A 21,683-nucleotide genomic window follows, 5' to 3' on the forward strand; every position below is an offset into this window, starting at 1 on the left:
ACCATGAAATTTAGATTTAAGGGCTTTTGATCGTAACCGAGTGCGCTGCGCGGTTGACAATGAGTGCTGTGACTGGAGGGGACCGGGAGAATTACTAAAATGTTTTTGACAATCGACACTTGCATTTAAAATGATGATTTTGGTACGATTGAATGATGAAAGCTTGAATTAAGAGTGCTGACACATTTTTGGAGTGCGTCAAACAGTCATTGAGACCCGTCATGGCTCGAGCGTGTTGCTCGATTCGACCAAATGCCCCTGATACGGATTCCGACATGCTCAAGGAGTGAAAACTTTGGACAACTTATGATTTTTCAAACACACTTGAATACTCGACAAAACACATGGACAGAACTGCTGTACCCCTTAGACAACTGCTGGGAACTGTTAAACTTGATGAAACAAGGTTTCAATGTTGCATGGAAGCCAAAATGGGGAAACTAGAATCTGCTGCAAAACAGCAGTACTCTTGAGCGCTCGAGAGTGGTCTCGAGCGCTTGGGACTTCACTCCCGAGCGCTCGGGACTGCTGTCATGGACTGTCCCTTTTTCCAATGCCACTTGTTGGCTGTCCTTTGTTGTTTTCTTCTGCTCGCACGTTTTCAATGTGCCTTAATGGCTTCGTATTAGCTGCTTCCCCAGAACAGAATGGCTTCCCAAAGCTTGACTTGTGGTTTTTCCAATATTTTCCAAGTTTCCAAAGTTTGAATTTTGAAAAGATTTTGAAAATGATAAACTTGATGAGTTTCAAGGCTGGTGGGGAAGTGGTGTTGCCCACTTTAAGCTTCTATAAATACCAGGCTCTCCTTTGGTAAGCCATTCACATTTCATTTCATCATTTCCCTTCAAAAATCCATTCTTTCCATCACCATGCTAAACCAAGCCTTACTTCGCCCTTGGTTGGACAGTCTTGAAGGCATCGACTGGCTGAACTTCCGAGGGCATCGGCTTTACGCCCTAAGACATCTCCGAGAGGTTGCAATTCGTCCCGTCTTGCTGCATGCGGCGGCGCGCTCTTGGGATCCAGAGGTGCACGTCTTTTGCTTTGGTTCTCAAGAACTGTGCCCCACCGTCGAGGAGTTTCATGCTTATCTCGGAAGCCATGACTCTGCTGAGCCGGTTGTTCCTATGATCAGGGAAAGCATGAAGAATATTCTGAAGGCAAAGCTGGGTGTTAGTGGTAACGTCGCTGAGTTTCTTACTCGGGGTAATGCCATTAACATCGTGCAGTTGTACGAGAGGTTCAGCCCACCTGGAGACTTGACGGATTTCGAGCACCAAGGTCGTAGGATGATGGCTTGTTGCATTTGCCTCCTGACGGCCTTCTTGTTGGTTCCGTCCGTTGGTCAGCCCAATTCCTCACTGGTGGGGGTTGCTCCTCAGATTGGGGCTAACAAGGATGTTGCGCCATTGGTTCTTGCTGAAACCTTGATGGGGTTAGATGCTGTTCATGCTGGTCGCACAAGGGTTTTTGGTGGTAGTCCGCTGTTGCTGCAGGTTAGGGACCTCACTCAGCTCTCCTTTTTCTATTTCTCTCATTCATTTTACCTCGACACTCGGTTCAGGCTTTATCTGGCTCCTTACTTGTCTTCTCTCTTTTTGACAGATATGGCTTTGCGACAAATTAAGTCTGTTGACACCCCCGGCCAATGATTGGTGGTATCGTGCAAGTGGATGGAACCGTCCCTTTCAAGTGATGTATGGGAATGAAGATGATTGGGCTGATTTCCTTGCTTCTGCGGAGGAAGATGACATTGCTTGGCGGTGCCATTGGCTGAGGGTTCCTGCTATGACCGTTGGCAACATGGGCTCGACGCATGCGTTTGTGGCTGGCTTGACAGGCTTCTCCTTCTACTCACCCTTCCGTGTTCTCCGTCAGCTTGGACTTAGCCAGGAGGTGCCGCAGCCGGGTTCTGAAGTGCTTCGTCTCCCTCCCTTCAACATTCCGGGCCTTCGGAGTTACACTCGGTCGTGGGGGACTCGTAGGACCGAGCCAAGTGACCCACTGTTTTCTATTGCTTCGACCGGAAGGTACCGCAAATGGCTAAGGAGAGATGTGAAAGCAAGGATGGGTTGACTGCTTACTTTACCAGACTTTGAAATAAAAAGTGTGCTTTGATTTTTTGCTTTTTCATTTTCATGCTCAGCTTGTAATAAAGAAGTAATCTGAATAAAATCGACTGATTAAGGGTTTCCCCCTTTCGGTTCATTTGATCACATGCGGCTCTGAAAAGTGTTTTGGATTTGTCAATTTGGACTTGATTTGGGATCGGATTTTGATATTTAGGAATTAGGACCGAATCTCGGGATGAGATTGCCTACGTATCCCTCGTAAAAGAGAATCAGGCTCGCACATAGTTCAGGCTACGGGTTCACTCGGGTATTGACACTCTCCTTTTGCGCTCTAAATTTTGCCTAGTACCGCCCTTTCGGGTTTTCGGTCTAGCGAGCTTTTCTTTGATTATTTGCCTTAACTTTTGCCTAGGCCTCCCTCTCAGGTTTTCAACCTAGCAGGCTTGCTCTAACTTTTGCCTGGAACCGCCCACCCTTGCGGTTTTCGGCCCAGCGAGCTCTCTCAGGGATAATAACATTTGAGTTGATCCAAATTGACAAGATTCGCAAATTCGTTGCCATCGAGGTCGACGATTGAAGCTACTCCTCCTGAGAGGATGGTCTTGATGATGTAGGGCCCTGCCCATTTAGGTCGGAACTTCCCTCGTAAGTCGAAAATTGGCGCACGAATTTCCTTGACTACCATGTCCCTTTCTTGTAGGTCTTTTGACTTCACCTTTTTGTTGAATGCCCGGGCGATTCTTCGCTGATAGCCCTGAATGTGGTATAGCGCACGCAACCTTCTTTCATCAAACAGCATGAGTTCTTCAAACCTTCCGCCGATCCATTCAGCTTCGTCCACTCCGCATTCCGCCATGACCCTCAAAGATGGCACTTCTAGCTCGATAGGGAGAACGGCTTCCATACCGTACACCAAAGAGTAGGGTGTTGCCCCTGTCGGTGTACGGATAGAAGTCCGGTATCCCCACAAAGCTAGTGGTAGCTGTTCGTGCCAATTTCTTGCTGACTGAGTAGTCCTTTCCAGAATCGTCTTAATAGTCTTGTTTGCTGCTTCGACTGCCCCATTCGTTTGTGGCCGATAAGTGGTTGAATGATGTACTTGGATCTTGAATTCCTCAAAGAGTTCCAAAACTTTTCCCTTGAAATGAACACCGTTATCAGATACGAATGCTTGAGGGACCCCATACCGATAAACGATGTTTTGCCTGATGAAGTGAGCCACTTGAACCGTCGTCAAAGTTTTGTACGAAGCTGCTTCGACCCATTTAGTGAAGTAATCGACTGCCACCAAGATGAACTTGTGACCGTTAGAAGCTGTAGGCGTGATCTTTCCGATGACATCAATGCCCCAGGCGGAGAATGGCCATGGCGTTGCCATCGAGTGTAACTCCGAGGGCGGGAAATGGATAAGGTTGGCATGAGTCTGGCACTTGTGGCACCGGCATACATACTCGATGCAATCTGTCTCCATGGTAGACCAATAGTAGCCTAGCCTTAACACCTTCTTAGCCAGCATCATCCCATTCATATGAGGTCCGCAAACTCCTTCGTGAACTTTCTTCCATTACTGCTTTGATGTCGTCCCCGTGAACACACAGCTTGTGAACTCCGCAAGGAGATCGCCGGTATAATTGTCCTCCACAGATGATGTATTGAGATGCGAGTCGTTGCAGTGCGATCCGATCTTTCCTAGTTGAATCCACAGGGAACTCCCCCTTTTCGACGAAATTCCAAATATCGTAGAACCAAGGGAGTCCATCGTCCGGTTCGTCGATGTTCATGACATAGTTGTACACATGTTTTCCCCTCTACTCAATCATGACAGGCCTTAGTTTCACCCCAATTGGAAGTTCCAGCATGGATGCCAAAGTGGCCAGGGCATCTGCGAAGCGGTTCTTCATCCTCGGTACATGCGTGAAGGTTACCTTTTGAAAATTCGGGAGAAGTTCATCGAGCTGCTGATGATACGGCTTCATTTTCTCGTCTCTGACCTTCCATTCTCCGTTTGCTTGCAATACGACCAGGTTGGAATCTTCGACGACTTCTAGCACCTTGACACCAATCTCCAATGCGGCTTCCATTCCCACAATACATGCTTCGTACTCAGCTTCGTTGTTCGTAACTTCGAAGTTCAACTTGAATGCGAGGGGAATATGCGACCCCTCAGGCGAGACCAGCAGTATGCCAATCCCGAATCCTTTCTGATTTGCGGCTCCATTGAAGTACAACACCCACGTTTCATTGACCGTCGACATCACATCTTCATCCGGAAATCGAAATTCTGTGTGCTCTGGCCCTTCAATCGGACGATCTGCCAAAAACTCTGCCACCGATCTCCCCTTCACTGACTTGCGAGTGACGTACTTGATTTTGAATTCCGCTAACAAGAGCAACCAACGCGCTAGCTTACCGGTAAGTGCTGGCTTCTCGAATAGATACTTGAGAGGATCCATCCGAGAGATCAGTATCACCGAGTAAGCGAGCATGTAGTGTCTCAACTTCTTTGTGGCCCATACAAGCGCCCAACATGTCTTTTCCAGCGAAGTGTATCGCTTCTCGCATCCTACCATCGTCTTGCTCAAGTAGTAAATCGCCCTTTCAACCCCATCTTCTCCTTCTTGTGCCAGCATGCACCCCATTGATGAGGGCGTGATGGACAAGTATAGGATCAAAGGTTTTCCTGGTGTAGGCGGCATCAGGATCGAAGGGTTCTGGAGATAAGCTCGCACCGCTTCGAAAGCTTTCTGACACTTCTCGTTCCACTCGAACTTTACATCTTTCTTGAGCAATCGAAATAATGGTTCACAAGTCAAGGTCAGCTTGGCAATGAATCGACTGATGAATTGAATTTTTCCCAAGAAACATCGGACCTCCTTCTCTGATCGGGGTGGTTCCATCTCAAGAACGGCTTTGATTTTAGAAGGGTCTACCTCAATCCCTCGGGTTGTGATCATGAACCCGAACATTTTCCCAACAGTGACTCCGAATGTGCACTTCTGTGGATTAAGGCGCATCTTGTATTTCTGAACTCTCTCAAGGAACTTTCTCAGCGCGGGGAGATGATCTTTCCGCTCCTTCCCCTTCACTATCATATCATCGACGTACACCTCGACTTCCTTATGGATCATGTCATGCAACAGTGTCGTAGCACCCCTCTGATACGTAGGACCGGCATTTTTCAACCCAAACGGCATAACCCGATAGCAGTAGGTTCCCCACTCGGTGATGAACGTAGTCTTTTCCCTGTCTTCTGGAGCCAAGAGAATCTGATTGTACCCCGAGAAACCGTCCATGAAGGATAGTAAAGCATGCCCTGCAGTGTTATCAACGAGTATGTCTATATGCGGCAATGGAAAATCATCTTTAGGGCTTGCTTTGTTCAGATCTCTAAAATCGACACACACTCTGATTCTTCCATCCTTTTTAGGGACAGGCACAATGTTTGCAACCCAAGTGGGGTATTCAGTTACGATTAGAAAACCAGCGTCGATTTGCTTCGTTAGTTCTTCTTTTATTTTCAACACCCAATCGGGTCGCATTCTTCTCAGCTTTTGTTTAACGGGTTTTGCATCGGGATAGAGAGGGATCCTGTGCTCGACGATCTCTAGGTCGATTCCGGGCATGTCTGCATGGGACCAAGCAAAGACTTCTTTAAATTCTTTTAGTGAATCGGTGAGCTCTTGGAGCTCATCTGGAGACAGCCCGGAACTGACCTGAACCGATCGAGGGTTCTCCTCATCACCCAAGTTTATCGAGATTATTCCTTCTTTTAGAGGCTGAGCATGCCTTTCATTTTCACGCTCGATGAGGGAATGGATTTCCTTGGGGATGTCCCCATCGAAATCTACTCCTTCATCGTCAGGATCCAAAAAATTTATTTCAAAATCCGGCGAGTAAGCAAAGGCGTCGTTCATTTCATTGATAGGCTCCTCGGAGGGAAGGAATATAGCAGTTGACTCAAACTCGAAGTAAAAGCTACGACGAGGAGGGCCGAACGGCACAAACTCCAACTCATTACTAGACGACGAGTCAGTATTAGACTCAGACTCGGACTCGGTGCTAGTGTCGTGAGTGCGCGTTACAAATGGAATGAAAGTGCAGTTTTCATAAGCGCCCACGGCGTCCACGATGAGCTTGGAAGGGTCTTCCAATTCATCTTCTTCTCCCAGCACGAGCACAGCCGCATCTTCTATCATACCCTCTGGTTCCTCACCTTCGAACAGAGATTAGAGACTACCCAAACCAAAGGCTTCAAGCCAATCCAGTGCTTCGGACAATTCTTCCATCCTAGTCACCTCTTCCTCATCTTCCCAAGTGTCATTGGCGAAGATTTCAAACCTAGGGTATTTCACTTTTGTCTCAAGATCAATGAAGGGCTCAGGTTCTCCTCGATACGGTGCTTCCTCTTCCTTCTGATTCTTTCCGACTGCATGAGCTCGGGTGCGGTTGCGCCACCTTTTCTCTGGATCACTCTTCTTGAACTCATAACCCAGGCCGAAGCGTTCATTGCTCCCAGGGAAATGAGGGAATTCGGAGACTCCTTGCTCATAGAGTCTCAAGCCCATACCCGGCAGGTAATTCATTCGCTTCATGATTTCCAATGCCGCGGAACTCACCAAGAAACCATCTTCGGCCTGAATGGTGCAAACCTTTGAGGTCATGACAGCAAACCCCCCCATAGCCACATCTTCTTCTCCGTGCATGATTTCCAGCAGCGGGGAATTATCTTCACAGTGTGGACGAATACCAGAATCCCCGTGGATGATAAGAGTCCCAGAATCCAATCCTAGGATGAGTTTCTGGTGCAGCGTAGAGGGTACCCCCATAACGTCAGAACGGTGCAGCCATGGCCTCCCCAGTAAGAGGTTGAACGAGGCCGGTATATCTAGTACACAGAATTCCACGGTGGTCTTGAACTTCGCAGTTGTCAATTCCAAGTTGATTGTTCCCAGGACATCACGTCGCGTGTTATCATAAGCACGAACACCCAGAGTCGATGGTGCAAAGTCCTTGTTTTTGAGACCCAGGCAGTAAGCAGAGCGGAGAGGGCACACGTTGATGGCCGAACCATTGTCTATGAGTATCGCGGGGACCCACTTTCCCAGGCATTTCATGGTCACGTGGAGAGGCTTATTATGATCGGTTCCTTCGGGCGGGAGGTCTTTCTCGGTGAAGGACAAGGTGTGTTGGGCAAGGTTTGGGGTTATGAGGGCTTCTGGGGCTATGTCGGAAGGGACCTCAAGCTTGGAGAGGGAGTTGACAAGCCTTCGGCGATGCACGCGGGAAGCTGCCAACACTCCCCACATAGACATGCGGGCAGGGGTTTCATGAAGTTGGTGGATGATGGGGTCATCGTTGGTATTTAAGTTTTGGTATTGAAAGGCATTTGGGTTTGAGCTGACAAATGGATTAAGGTGGGTGGGCGGGTTAGGTTGATGTGGCAGGTTATCGGAGTTTGAGGAGTTATTTTGTGGAGTTGGTGAGACAGGGGTGGGGTTGGCGGGATTCTCGAAAATGCGAGGGTTACTCTGTTGAAGGGGGGCTGCTCGGGACGAGCTTCCTTGCTGGAGGTTGGCGGGCTGGTATACCCTACCGCTTCTGGTAAGATTACTGACTGCCGTGGGGGTGGATTCCCATCGAAGACCTTCCCAGAAGTCGGAGAGATCGGTATTGGCTTTGCGTTTTCCCTTGTCGAGCTTTGTCTTCTCAAGGGTGTCATTCAAGAGTTCCATCTCCAGGGTATTCCATATGTTCTCTTCCTCCAAAGAATTCCAGAAGTTGTCATTGCTGCCGTTGTTGACTTGCAGAGAGCCTTCATCCAACATAGCCTTGTTGACAGTTAGCTCTTCACCATCGACCCATACGTTCACCATTTCAATCCTACCCCAAAGGTCTTCAGGATCCAGCACACAGATATGGGGTTCATCAGGGATCTCAACAACCGGTCGTGGGAAGAATTCATTAATGATGTACTCCTGCAGACAGAAGACATGATCCAAGGTACAGGCGAGGGCGTCAAAGTCCCTAGCGATATTGATTATGGCTGAAGCGGAGAGCCCGGAGAATAAGCGGGGGTTCATCAGATCAGGGCCATGTCCCTCTTCCTGCTCCCAGAACAAGAACACCAAAGATGTTTCATCAAGAGGGTCCGAATCGTCTAACCCAAGCCACTCACCGGGTTCTGGGTCCCATTCGTCAAACTCCTCGACTGGTTCAGGCTCCAAGAATAGAGCAAATAGGGAATATCCATCAAATGGATCAGCCATCATCTCATCCCAGGCTTGTCTCCACTCACCATGTTCCAATTCTTCGACTTGCTGAGCATTAACTGATACGGGCCACACTCCGCTGACAATGGCTTGCTGTTCCACCGCAAGGAAATCACTTGCCAAGTCCTCCCACCTTCTTTGAAAATCCCACTCCACCGTCTCAAGTGCACAGATAGCATCCTCTGCCGGAATCTCGACAATTGGTTTGGGTTCGGTGATAGGGATGATGTGAAGGCTTGGGTTGAAGGGGTGACTTAGGGAAATGTGGTTTGTGCGGGCATTTGAATGTTTTGGGAGTGGGTTGGAGACGGTATTGGGCTTTTGGTGAGGCATAGGGATGGTCTTGTTGTCTATGAGGTCTTAAATGGCGTGGCGAAGGCGGAAGCAGTTGTCGGTTAGGTGGCCAGGATTTTGGTGATAGGCGCAGAAGGCGTTGGGATTATGAGAGGCGGAGAGCTTTTGTGGCAGTGGGGTAGGAGCAAGTGGTTTAAGGAGATCACTTTCGACCAACTTTTCAAACACCGCGGAGAGAGGTGCTGAAAGTTGGGCGAACACACGGGGTTGGGATCGAGGTTTACTGGTTTGGGTTACAATCTGGTTGACGGGTTCGGTTTGGGCCGTGTTTGAGGAGGTGTTTGGGAGTTGGGTGTAACTGGAGTTTCCGAACAGCGTGCTGCTATTACCGGAGTAGACCTTCTTGGCTTTGGGAGGAGGTTTGGGTTTGTCGAGGATTCCCAGTTGAACTGCTTCTTTGACGGCCAAGCCTGTGTCGAAGAATGTTTTAAAGTCAGAGCATGCTTGGGCCATCACCATGTGCCTTGCAAGGTTGGGCTGAAGATTCTGGACAATCATCCGAATTTGATCTCTATCGGTGGGCCTATCCTTCATTTGTGCTGCCTTAGATCTCCACCTTTTCACAAAGTCTGCGAAGGTTTCCTTAGCTTCCATCTTTGTAGATTCGAGTTCCCGAGTGGTAACCTCCAGTTGGATGTTGTAATCATATTGCGCCACGAAAGCCGCACATATGTCCTCCCACGAGCGTTTCTTCCTTTCATCCAACGAAGTGAACCAGTAAAGAGCATGTCCCACCAAGGTCTGGGAGAACATCTGGGCCATGGCATCCTTTTCTACTCCCCACATAGACAGTGCTCCGATGTACCCAGTCAAATGCGCTTTCGGATCCCCAGTCCCGTCGAATTTAGCAAAGTCGATTGGTTTGAACTTCTCCGGGAGCTTTGCGTTGGGAAAAAGGCAAAGCTAGTTGATGTTAAAACCTGTCGAGGCAATCTTCTCGTTTCTCGCAACAGACTGTTCTAACTGGGTGATCTTTGCCAAGACTGCTGCCATCTCGGTGTTCTGCGGGGCTTCCACTTCGAGGATCGGCTGCTTCGGGTTGGGATTCAGGTTTAGATTAGGGTTTGGATTTGGATTAGGGTTTGGATTTGGGATTGGGATTGGGATTAGGTTCGGATTTGGATTAGGGTTTGGATTTGGATTAGGGTTTGGATTTGGGAGTCGTCGGGCAACCCCGGTTATCATCATCATGAGTTGGACGATTTGATTGTCGGTACGTTCGCCCAGACGCTGAATAGCTTGCGTGATCAGCCTCATTTCTCCATTTGGGATTTCCTGGTTCGGTTCCGGGTTTGGGTTAGGATTGGGATGTAGATTTGGATTTGGGCTTGGATTGCCTTCGTTAGGATTTGGATTGCCTCCGTTAAGGTTGAGGTTTGGGATTAGGTTCGGGTTTGGATTGTCTCCATTTGGGTTGAGGTTTCCGATTAGCAGGTCCATTTCCCCCCTTGAATCCGATGCACTGGCGGGGTCTGCCTGAAGTTGGAGTCGTTCCAATCTCTGCCCCAAGGGTCTGGTCCAGGAGGGTATGATATTCTTCTTCCTTGGCCCAATTGCTCAGAACTGATAGCAAAGCAAAAACCGTGCTCAGATGTGGTCCCTGTTTACATTTTATGAAGTTTATGCGTAATTCTTTGGAAAATGCGTGTGTCACCATCACCGTCGTCGACTTTGGTTTTTGAAAAACGATTGAATATTTGAGAGGTTGCCTTGATCCTCAGATTTTTAGGGTGTATCCTCATCTAGGAAGCGTCGTCCCTCAAAAGATGCTAAAATAAGTTAAGTATTCCGCAAGCGTTTGATCAAGAAATTGACCATCAATTTGGAATGACTCGGGGCGAACAACGTGATACGAGAACCGAAGTGGCGTAAGAAACACGTTTGCTTTTAGCCTGGATGGTGCCGGTATCACGATGTTCCGCTTCCGTGTCGTTCCTCCTTTTGGTTAATTCTCTAATCGAACACTAGTCAAGGACTTAACAAAATCTTAGTTTCCCTTAGGTTTTCACTTGAGGACTCATATGGTTAACAACACGCATAAGGGTGCGTGACTCTTCATCGGGTTTCGGCAATCTCCCAAAGACCGCGCTAGCAAGTCTCGAGAACCGTGGCTGACCTCGTGATGTCGTGAGATGAAATGCAGCACATAGACAGAATATAGCACATAATCCTACCCTGCAGGCTACTGTCCTAATTTGGAATGTTCTAAAGCTTGCTAAACATGTACGAAGGCCGGTTTTGGCTTGAAATGAGTTCCCCGGACTAGAGTCAAAGTATACCTCCCGTTATTGAGCGTACACACAATAATGGTACAAACGGTAGAGATGACTCATCACGGTCGAGGGTTGCTGAGCGTCCCGAGATTCCCTATCACCGGCAAGCCGGGTAGGATTGCCGAAACACAACAGCGGGGCTGCACCGCTGCACGAGATATACACACAAGAAATGGACAATGAAACGAAATCAATTTGAAAATCCCACAAATGTTTTTCAAGCTTGGCTCACAAGTTTAATTAAAACTTTGCTCCCCAGCGGAGTTGCCACTGTGGGCTACCACAGCCCCGGGTGAGATCGGGGCGGCCCGAAAAACACATACCGCCCCATCAAATCGATTTGAAAAATTTGAAGAGTCGCCACCCGGATTTATGGTTCGCCACCCGAGAAACCGTTTTTCATTTGAAAATTGATTGATTTTGAATTGAAAACCAGAGATCATTCGAGGGTTCGGAAGCCATGTTACGAGGGGGGAAGGGTTTTACGGCACCCCCCCTCGCCCGACACGATGTCGGTCTCTACTAAACGTTTGTGGGATTTTTCAAATGGATTTTGTTTCGTTAAACATGCAGCAGGTATCCAGAGGTATGGCAAATAGAAGGTGTATGCTGGTGCTTGTGTACAAGGAGTGATGAAATGATGATGGACACATGCGTGATGGCAAAGCTGTATAAACTGATACTGGATCAACTCTCGAGCGCTTGGGAGTGCTACTGACCAAATCCTGCAGAGTTTGTTAGTCTCAAATAGGATGCCAAATAACGGTGTACACTGGTGCATGTGTGTGGGAGGGTAATTATGCGATGAAAGACAACAAGATAGTAAGAAATGAAATACTACTCACTGGCTTCACTCTCGAGCGCTCAAGAGCACTCTTGAGCGCTTGGGAGTGTCTGATCCCTCACCTGCACTTTCTGTTAGTACTGACAGAATATAATGTGAAGAATGCAAAATGAAATGCTGTCACACAGACCACTGGCTCAGCAGAGGACTTGAAAAACTGAGATGGGACCTCAAGTTTTCAAGTCATGTATCCTTGCCATTACACGAACGGATCTACGATTTTAAAAGAGCAAGTGTGTGCATCTATGCATGCGGAAGCTCGGAAAACACAGAAGGCTGGGAAAATGAAACGCAATAGCATGCATGTACTCCCGAGCGCTTGGGAATGGATTCAAGCGCTTAGGAGTGGGCTGTATACCAGCTTACTCTCAGACAGAAAATGGCGCTGCTTCACCATGCAAACACCCTTATCTAACTTCTTAACTAGAGAAGATCTTATTTTTAACTTAGGAAAACTTTTATTCTGACTTGAAATTTGTAAGGAACATTTATGTTTTAGGAAAAATGATCTTCTGTGTCTGCATGCCAAAATAAAACCATTTTGTTTAAGAGTGCATCTCATCCAGCCTGCTGCATAACAAAAATGCCATGCATAGGACTGGAAATAGTCCCGAGCGCTCTGGAGTACTCTGGAGCGCTCTAGAGTGTTTCCAGTTGGGGTTTTGGGACTACATCTCTCGTGGACTGCTTGCTCTTGCTTTTTCGTTAAGGTATCCCAACCATGCACCAGTATTGAGGACTGGGACAGGCTGAGAGACCCCCCTCAGAAGGGAGAACAACCTCTTGATTTGAACCAAGGATAGAAATGTTTCTACCTTTATTTGACACCTTGCTCCTCGGATAGTTGTGAAAGATCAGAAACTGAGAGTACCCTGGATCTCCTGTTTTAGATTAAAAAAAAGACCTTTGAAGTAGGGCAAGAAGTTTTTGTTTTTTTTTTTTAGACCCTTTCCTTTGAACAAGAAAAAGGGAAGAAGAAGAGTTTAGAGAGAGAAAATTTTTTCTTTCTTTCTGCTGCAAGACATGGTATATATATAGGGGATATAACCCATGGTTTTGAAAATCAAGTGATTTTTGAAATAAATCCCTTTTTTAAAGAAAGAAATCTTCAGCTGATCTCTTCTCTGACTGAGGTTGAGTGTTGACTCACCTCAGCCGGTGCAATGATGGCTTGCATGGATAGTGGGAATCTTCTTCACCCATTGGGCACTGGGAGAGGTCTCGAGCGCTTTGGAGTGGTCTCGAGCGCTTGGGACTTCATTCTCGAGCGCTTGAGAGTGAGTCAGGCCAGTGGTTTTTGGAAAACAGTTTGGAGCGCTTTGGACTGCTTCAAAGCGCTTGGGAATGATTTTGGTCATTTCCTCCAAGGAGCAACGTCTCAATTGGTACATGGCTTGTTCTGATCCATATTCATCATCGGGGAGCCCCAGGGCCACAAATTAAGGAAATTTGACAAGTCCAAATTAGGGTGTCTACATTTATCCAAAACCATGATGAACAAAATGACTTTATTTCAAGAGAAAATAAACTCAAGACTCAAATTCCTAAAGGAGAACAAACTCAAGACTCAAACCCTAAAAAGAAGCGAATAAGGGTCAAAAGAAAGACCCAAAGATTAGCTAATTGAGACTCATAAAAAAAACTGACTCAAAACACATGACAGAATTTGGCCGCCGCTTCTCAATCATCCAGCTTGGTTGGATCAACTATCCCTTGATCGATGAGATCTTGGACTGCATTCTTGAGAGCCCCACATTGTTCAATGGAATGACCAATCACTTGGTGATACTTGCAATACTCCCCATCCTTCTACGCAAGATTACTAGGAAATTTTGGTTGCAATGGTTTCAGATCGCCTGTTGCTTCTAAGATGTGGAATACATCTTCTAGCTTCATTCGAAGAGGAACAAATTCCCTCTTACGCTTGTGATGAGATATCACCATATTAATACCACTATCATTGTTGGTATTTGTGCTTGTCTCTACCTTGTGGCTGACTTCTCCATTGTCGAGTAATCCTTGATTAAGGCCGTCTTCAACTTGCAATCCAGTAGCATAGAGGCACTTAAAAGTAGAAATTGCTTGGGAATACATGTGCCTCAAGAACTGTGGCAGTAAATTTCTTACCACCATTCTGATTTGGTCTTCTTCTGAGCGAAGAGTTTTCATCTGTGCGGCTTTCTTTCTCCACCTAGTAAGAAAATTGGCAAAGCTCTCATTTGGCTTTTGTTTGAGCATCTCCAAATCTCGAGTGGTTACCTCAATCTGGACATTGTAGGCATATTGATTGATGAAAGCATTGGCAATTTCTTGCCACCCCTTGTACTTAGTGAAGTCTAGAGTGAGAAACCAGTCGAGAGCATTCCCTGTGAGAGTCCTTTGAAAAAGTTGGGCAATGAGTTCATCATTCAATCCCAGGGGTTTCAGGGTGTTGATGATATGGCAGACATGCCTGGTGGGATTGCCGGTGCCATTGAACTTCTCAGTATCGGGCATATTGAACTTCTCTGGCAGTTTGGCATTTGGGAAAAGGCAGAGTCCATCAAAATCATGGATTTGATCTCCTTTTGAGTGAGCCAAGGCAGCTTTGATGTCCTTGACTTGTTGGGCAAGCTCATCGTTTTCCATTATGATCACGGCGCTGTCAACTTCTGGAGGAATGGGCTTCTGAGAGATTGGCGGCCACAATTATCACAACTAAGTCCAAAAGCAAATCTAAAAGAAGCAAAAGCTCAATTACGTTTATGTTGAGACATCCCAAATCAAGTGATTGTGCAATGCACCAGTGCCTATTGCCGCCCCTAGAATGCAAGTTGCCCCTAATATGATGACCCATTTACCATACATGCAACCAAGTGGTTGAACAACGTACTAGTACTATGAAGTAATGCAATACAACAAGTAATCATGCGACAATTATACAAAGAAGTGATCATATGTACAATGTACCATGCAAGATAAAAGATTGATGAAACCCCTACATTTTCTTTTTTGTTTTAGAGATCTTAGGAAAAAACAAAGAAAGAAAGAAATTTATGAAAACCTAAAGAATAAGGAAGGATTTTGTTTTTCTTTTGAAAAGATCCTAGCAAAGATTGAAAGAGAAAGAAATAAAAAGAATTTTTTTTTTTTGTTGTTGAAAGAATCCTAGCAAGAAAGAAATAAATAAAACCTAGAGAAAAAAGAAGACATTTTTTTTCTTTTGTTTTTTTTCAAAACTCCTAACAGTATAAGACTATGACAACGTTTCACAAGTCAAAACTTATCTCAAAGAGAGACAGAGTTATGCAAGGACTATTCTTTATCTCAAGAGAGATAGACTTCATCACAAACTCTTGATAAAATGAGCATGAATTCATCTTCTACAGCAGTTAAAACTTTAGAGAGTAATAATCATTGAATCAAACAAGAGTTTCGGATATAATGCAACACATAGTCCTAACCTGCTTGGGATTTCCTGTCCTAGTTTGGAAAGAGTTCTATGGCATTCTACAATATGTAAGGTTTAGGATAGTCTCAAAGGGTGCTCTGTTAGGAGTTTGCTGGAACCCCTAACATAGCCCGGGACATTCTGGGATATTAGGTTAACTCAACATGGGTTGCCCGCTCGATGCACATGAAAAAGAATTAAATAAAGAAAATATTAATTTTATGTTGAACTTTCTGGTTATGGCTCTCAAATCCCCAGCGGAGTCGCCAAAAACTGTAGACACCTCCCAAATGGGGCATTGCCATACAGATTGATCACGCTTGTTTAGTTTCACTTCATAAACCAAGATCATGGAAATCCCCATGGCTAGGAACATCGCCACACGATAACGGTTATCATCAAAATAGAGTCACCACCGAGTTTAATAAAACTAGGAAAAATGGACATAGATTCCTAGTACGGGAGCCAAGAGTACAATACGGGGAAGATCTTAGGCACCTCTCTTTGCCTAGTCATGAGACTGGTCCATAATCGTCCGACATACAGTGTATATTTGCTTTATTTAATTCTAACACATAATCTGGTTTTTAGCATTTAACAGTTGATAAGGTGAGCCAGTACAATAAATGAAAGCATGCATCAGAATAAGCAAAAAACAAATATGTCCCAACAAATAGATCCCTCGGCCGGTGAATTGATGTCACGGTCGAGGAATCCCACTGGATCGATGTATCGGCCAAAGGATTGATTCCCCAGCCGATGTTCTTCCTCACACCAGAATACGAACAGTTAATAGAAAGAACTAATTAAAAGCGAGAGACGGAAATTAAATCAAACCATAGGCTCCTGGGCCTCACCACCTTGATCCCTCAGAGATTGATTGCTTGGAATGTGATTGATTGTAGATAATAGTGGTTGATTGTGGTGGTCGACTTCACAAAACCCTAGAACAAAGTGAGTTCTTTGCGGGTTTTTACTCTCGGATGTGGCTACTCACGGGAGGTTAGGGCTTTTGTAGATCGGATTAATAGAAGATGATTTCTGTAGAGTTTGGGGGCGGATCATGGAGTGGAGAGATGTCTATTTTGGAGCTCTAGAGGATTCCCTATTTATAGGGTTTCGAAGGACCGATCAAACGGACGAGATTAACCCAATTGAAATGGAAGTTTAGGGCTTCAATACCTCTATGGTAAGTGTATTCGTAGCCCTGAAGTAATGGTTTGTGGCTGCTAGGGTTTGGGCGAACGGATTGAAAAGCTGTTGAACATTCCAGAATCTGGAAAACAACGATTTGTTGGCCGCCAAATGGATGTCTCGGCCGCTCAATGGATTTCGCGGCCGTGAAAAGGATTCTTCAACAAAAGGCCAAACTTCGTGGGCTTGCTCCGAACACTCCCAAACTCGGTTTTATGTGTTCTTTGGACCGTTGGAAAGCTTGTTAAGTTTAATTTCTAACCCAAGTGGTTTGGATCAAATATATTTAGTACATCAAAAGATATGATGATTTTACCCTTAGTGGGTCAGAAAATGAATTATTTTTGTAAAATTCTCGTATCTCCCTCGTTTCAAATTGATTTAAGGCTTATTATATATCAATAAAGAGGGTTTTGAAAGTACTACAAGACTGTGGAATCCAACCACAAAAATAAGAAAGTTTAGTTTATGAAAAATGGGCTGAAAGCAGACTTAATTGAAGATCGACGATGCTACCAAGACTAAAACACGTGTTAAAACATTTCTATCCACTCTAAGTGTCGTTTGGCACTCCTATCACCTATTCCAAAGTGTTCCTTAATCCCTTAAGAGTTCTACAAAGTTCCTAAGGCTTTCATGAAGTCAACCACAACAACCACATATACTATTCATCATTGGGATGGTCCCCAAGGTGGGACTTAAAATAATCGTTAGGCCAAATTGGAGTGTCTACAAATGTTTTATGAATAGATGAGTCTTTTATCTCTAAAATATGTAGTTTTGTTTTGCTAGAAAAACCTGTACAATTAGCTTTTTTCTTTTATTAGTTTTGTTCTGTTCAAAGTAGTGATGGAACGAGATGGTGGTTCCCATTCATAATGCAGCCTTTTATATGATTGGCCATAAAGGAGCTCAGTGTTTTCAAAATTCTGTACAGGTCAACAAAACTCTTATATGAATCTAGCGGCTAACATTTAGCACCACTGACTCGACGACCAAGATTGGATTGGCCATAACTTCTCACTCACTCACTCACTCATTCTCTCTCTCTCTCTCTCTCTCTCTCTCTCTCTCTCTCTCTCTCTCTTTTCCAAAGCACACCTCTTTCCACTCGGTCTCTGTATCACTTTTGTTGTACTACCCCAAACACGCTTCGCACTATCATCTCTCTCTCTCTCCCCTAAACTTTCTCTTGCTCGTCTCTCACCCCGTGGCTCAAGAGGTAAGGTGTCTTTTACCTCTTTGGTTGGGGTTTCCTGATAACAAAGATGGCATCACCGGCGCAGACGTTTTGTTCTTCCCATATTCTCTTCTACATCTAAACTATCTTGCGGAGAGGGATTATTGTTTGTGCAGCTCCATTACTCCTTCGACTCCTCCTACTTTAACTCCCTCCGCGAATACATCAATCTTGGCTCATATTTGCGGCCTGACCACTAGACCACCAACCTCTGCTTAATGCTCCAAGTACCTCTCCGCAATCACAAGCTATTTCGAAACCCATAAGAACCATTTTTTTTGTTTGTTTTCATAATTTGCTGTGACTTACCTTTGCTTATTGTGTATTTGTTTCACCAATGGTTAAAGAAGAAGATAGGCAAAACCATTGGAAGAAGGCGCCTACTAGGTGTTTGACTGAAAGCCCAACATTGGATGAACATAGGAGGCTGCAAGGGCATCTGAGTGGATAGGGTAGAGCTCCCTTCCTCAGATTTGTTTCCTTCTTTGATTGATGCGGCTTAATATATTTGTAGGATATTGATGTTATGGAACTGTCTTTTGAACACTCTAGAGTCTAGACATTTCTACCATTTGAACATGGTTTTGTGATGAAGTCTTGATAACTTGCCCTTATAAATCCTGAAATTTCTTTTTTTTGAGTTTTTAGCTCAAAAGATTGGAAGAAAACATGGAGATAGGACCAAATCGAATCTCTAAGGATACAAATCTAGGTAACGGAAATTTTTTATGATTTAGACTTAAATTCTCACTGCAATAATGTCAATGGATTTACTATTGTCCTTTATTTTTTGTAATACATATATTGGTTTTGTTGCCATCATTTCCTATTTTTGTTCCATTTGCTTTGGTCGAGATGAATATGGTGCTAAACGACAACAATTAATTTTGTTAATGTGTTTTAGAGAATAACGTTTGTAATGGTCTTATTTGGATCTTAAGTATTTTTTAAAAATTAGATTTATTCTTCCTTTAGTTCCTCCAATAAAACAGAGGGTACGTCATTTTTAGTCCAAGTAATAATTGATAGTACTCCTTAGTGTGATTGGTACAAGTGAATGAGATATGAACATGCACATAAGCTTAGGTTTCATTGTGCTTTACCGATTTCAAAAATTGGCCTCTAAATATTCATTTACTAGATACTTGAACACCATGCATGTATGTAAGAATACCAAATCCTATTTGAATTGTTTTTTACTGTGGTCCATTCTTATGACGCATGTTAATACTTGCATAGTTTTTCTTTCAGGTGACCAGAAGTGATCACCAATATGTTCCCTAAACATGCTTGCAAGAAGGTTGTCAATGGTAAGCATTTTGATTTCATGGAATGTGATTGAATAGAATTTCATGGAATGTGATTGAATAGAATTTGTAGGTGTACTTTTACTTCTCCGATAGCTTTAAAACTAGTTTGTATCCTAGATGCGTTAAGCGTTATGTATTTTGATTAGACCATAGTACATGGATGTGATTTTAGTACCGGTCGATCGATGTTGTTCGTGTGAGAAAATGAAACTGGTTACAAATCCAAATTTGACATTGAGTAGATGGACCATGTTTGAAAACTATTGTACAAGGATGTGATATGACTACTTGGGTTGCCAGAGCCCGAGAGGCCTCTCCCCGCGCGCTGCCCATTTTTGAGGATTTATTGAAAATTTTGAAGAGCCACCCACCCGGGTTTTTGTAAAATGATTGGTCACCCGAGAAACCTGGAACTTGAAAATGATATTTGAGTTTGAAAATAAACCAAAGATTTCAGGTTCGGAAGCCAAGTTACGAGAAGGGAAGTCTTTTGTTCGACACCCTTCTCGCCCGATATGAAGACCAATCTTTACTAAATATTTATGGGATTTTTAGAAAAATGCTTATATTCTAACCTTTAAAACACGTAGCAAGTTGAAAATGTAGTGCAAGCATGTGCTGAAGTGTACAATATATACAAGAATGAAACAGAATAGGAAATGGCATGTTATGAGTGAAATGGATACAAATTGTTGAGAATCTGCAGAAGGTGGAGATGACTCCTTTGTGCTGTGGAGTTAATGCCCGGCGCAAAGCATCTCTTGGGACAACTCCTTTGTGTTGGGATTTCAGTACCCAGCGCAAAGTAGTTGTCCAGATCAGTTTCTGAAAATATTTTATTTTTTTTATCCAAACAGTGGATCGATTAATTGGTAAAATGCATGGATAATGACTTTTTAGAGCTTTTATGATGCATTTCTAAACGAAACAATAAAGAGACAGTATTGAAAGGTATTAAAAATGATCATTAAATGTTAGAAATAGACATAAAAGCCCTTGGACTCCACTGATATTGAGTAATCAGCAAGTTCAGGAGACGGTGTTTTGCGCTGGGTAGTGAATGCCTAGCATAAGGCACACATGATCACATTTTTTTCGTGGCAGAAGCCCACGATCGCTTTAGCTTGCTAACGTCTCTGCTTTGAGTTCCTGGTATCCTCATATGAACAAAAACCAGAAATGCAGGTAGTTTATTACCTTTTGAGTACTTGATCAAGACATTAAAGTTTGTTTTGAATGGCTTGAGAGATGTTTTGAGTAGGAGAATAGTGGAGGAGGATTATTGCAATGGAGTGTTGGAGAAATGTAGGTTTTCTGGGATAGAAATGGGACTTTTTTCTTCAAGAATAAGACATTTCTGATTTTTCCTTCAAGAAAACCTAGAAAATGTATAAATTTTAGAGAGGGAGAAAGGAGGGGGGGTGCTATGGAATGGAGAAGGAGTATATGGGTATTGTAGAGTATGTATGTGTGTGTTGAAATGGCTCGAGGCACCTCTATTTATATGGAAAAAACGGAGGGGGAGCATCTGTGCAGGCTTAGTGTCGGCTAGATGCTTTATAGAGTCATGATGACATTCCTACAGCAGTCAGAGCTGTCAGTAACAAAATTTGATTTCCAGCATTGGGGAGTTAGTCTTTAGCGCTAAAGAGTGTGCTGAACTCTTTGGCGCTGGATAATTAATGCTTTACGCTGGGCACATTATGCCTTGTGCTTGACAGTTGATGGGTTCAGGTTCTGAGATGCTCAAAATGTAATTGATTAAGCATTCAACTTCGAGGTTCTGTCTCGTATCATCATTGAAAATCTAGGGTAGTTTGGGGAGTCTCAATTTGAGGTGTCTATAGTTGCCCCTCTTTGACAAATACTCGGGTGCCACGGTGGGATAGAGTATGCGTCAAAGATCGGGATTCCCCAGTAGAGCATCCTGGAATCCCTTAGACCGAGTAACAAATAAGTAATCATGAGGTCGCGCTCGAGGAGCTGCCTACATACGCCGTTGTAGGGATCAGACATGCATAGTTCATTGGGGCAAATGCAAGTAGATAAACAAAATCATGCTCTTGATGATGTTTATGATGCAAGCAAGTAGATGGGACGGGCCTTGAATTTTCAAAAATGGGACGGCCGGACCCTTGAATTTTTAGAAATGGGACATACCTTCGCAGTAGAAATTGAGTTTGAAAAATTTGTAGTGAAGATTGAAAGAGGGACGGACCCTCGCGGCATAATTCTTTATGCTGAGGAATTCTTGGAATTAAGACAGGACAGGCCCTTTGAATTCTTGATTTGAAATGGGACGGACCCTTGAATTCTTAGAAATGGGATGGACCCTCGTAGTAATATTGAATTTGACGTTGATTGAAATTTTCTTTGTTAAGAAGGGGACGAACCCTTGAATTTTTTTTTTTAGAGATGGGACGGACCCTAGAAATTAATAGAAAATGGGATAGACCCTCGGGTTGAATTTTGAATTTTTCTTAGTTGAGAAACGGGACGGACCCTTGCAATAGAAATTGGGTTCTGAACTTGCTATTGGCCCAAAAGGGTTAACTGGACACTTGAGAATGATTTCTAGACCGTGGTGGCCCAAAAGGGAACAAAACAATCCGAGGCCCAATCAAGGCCCATTATCTTCTGGAGGATGTTTTCAGCGCTAGGGACATGATCTTTAGTGCTGGAGAGTCGTTTCAGTTT

At 44.4% G+C, this 21,683-nt stretch overlaps 1 protein-coding gene and 1 long non-coding RNA gene across 4 annotated transcripts; one reads left to right on the forward strand and one right to left on the reverse strand.

The window, feature by feature from the left end:
• Window positions 1-13,325: 13,325 nt before the first annotated feature.
• Window positions 13,326-16,635, reverse strand: LOC131316715 (uncharacterized). Of its 2 annotated transcripts, none has more exons than XM_058346148.1 (2): window positions 16,103-16,635; window positions 13,326-14,527 (listed from the first exon to the last, which is right to left on the reverse strand). In XM_058346148.1, exon 2 carries the CDS (start codon window positions 14,438-14,440, stop codon window positions 13,622-13,624), a length of 819 nt encoding a protein of 272 aa, XP_058202131.1. In that variant the 5' UTR covers window positions 14,441-14,527; window positions 16,103-16,635; the 3' UTR covers window positions 13,326-13,621. The 2 variants fall into 2 exon arrangements, with proteins under 2 accessions (XP_058202131.1, XP_058202130.1); XM_058346147.1 differs by having other exon boundaries at window positions 16,100-16,635.
• Window positions 16,636-17,564: 929 nt separating this feature from the next.
• Window positions 17,565-18,955, forward strand: LOC131316716 (uncharacterized). Of its 2 annotated transcripts, none has more exons than XR_009197245.1 (3): window positions 17,565-17,903; window positions 18,024-18,128; window positions 18,325-18,688. It is a non-coding gene; the product is annotated as an uncharacterized LOC131316716 (long non-coding RNA). The 2 variants fall into 2 exon arrangements; XR_009197244.1 differs by lacking the exon at window positions 17,565-17,903 and adding an exon at window positions 18,928-18,955 and having other exon boundaries at window positions 17,910-18,128; window positions 18,325-18,388.
• The last annotated feature ends 2,728 nt before the right edge of the window (window positions 18,956-21,683 follow it).

This window comes from Rhododendron vialii, chromosome 2a, assembly GCF_030253575.1.
Source record: "Rhododendron vialii isolate Sample 1 chromosome 2a, ASM3025357v1".
NCBI lineage: Eukaryota > Viridiplantae > Streptophyta > Magnoliopsida > Ericales > Ericaceae > Rhododendron > Rhododendron vialii.

Bases quoted from the DNA above. Each gene is read 5' to 3' on its own strand.
- LOC131316715 (XM_058346148.1), bottom strand. From the start codon at position 14,440: ATGGAAAACGATGAGCTTGCCCAACAAGTCAAGGACATCAAAGCTGCC.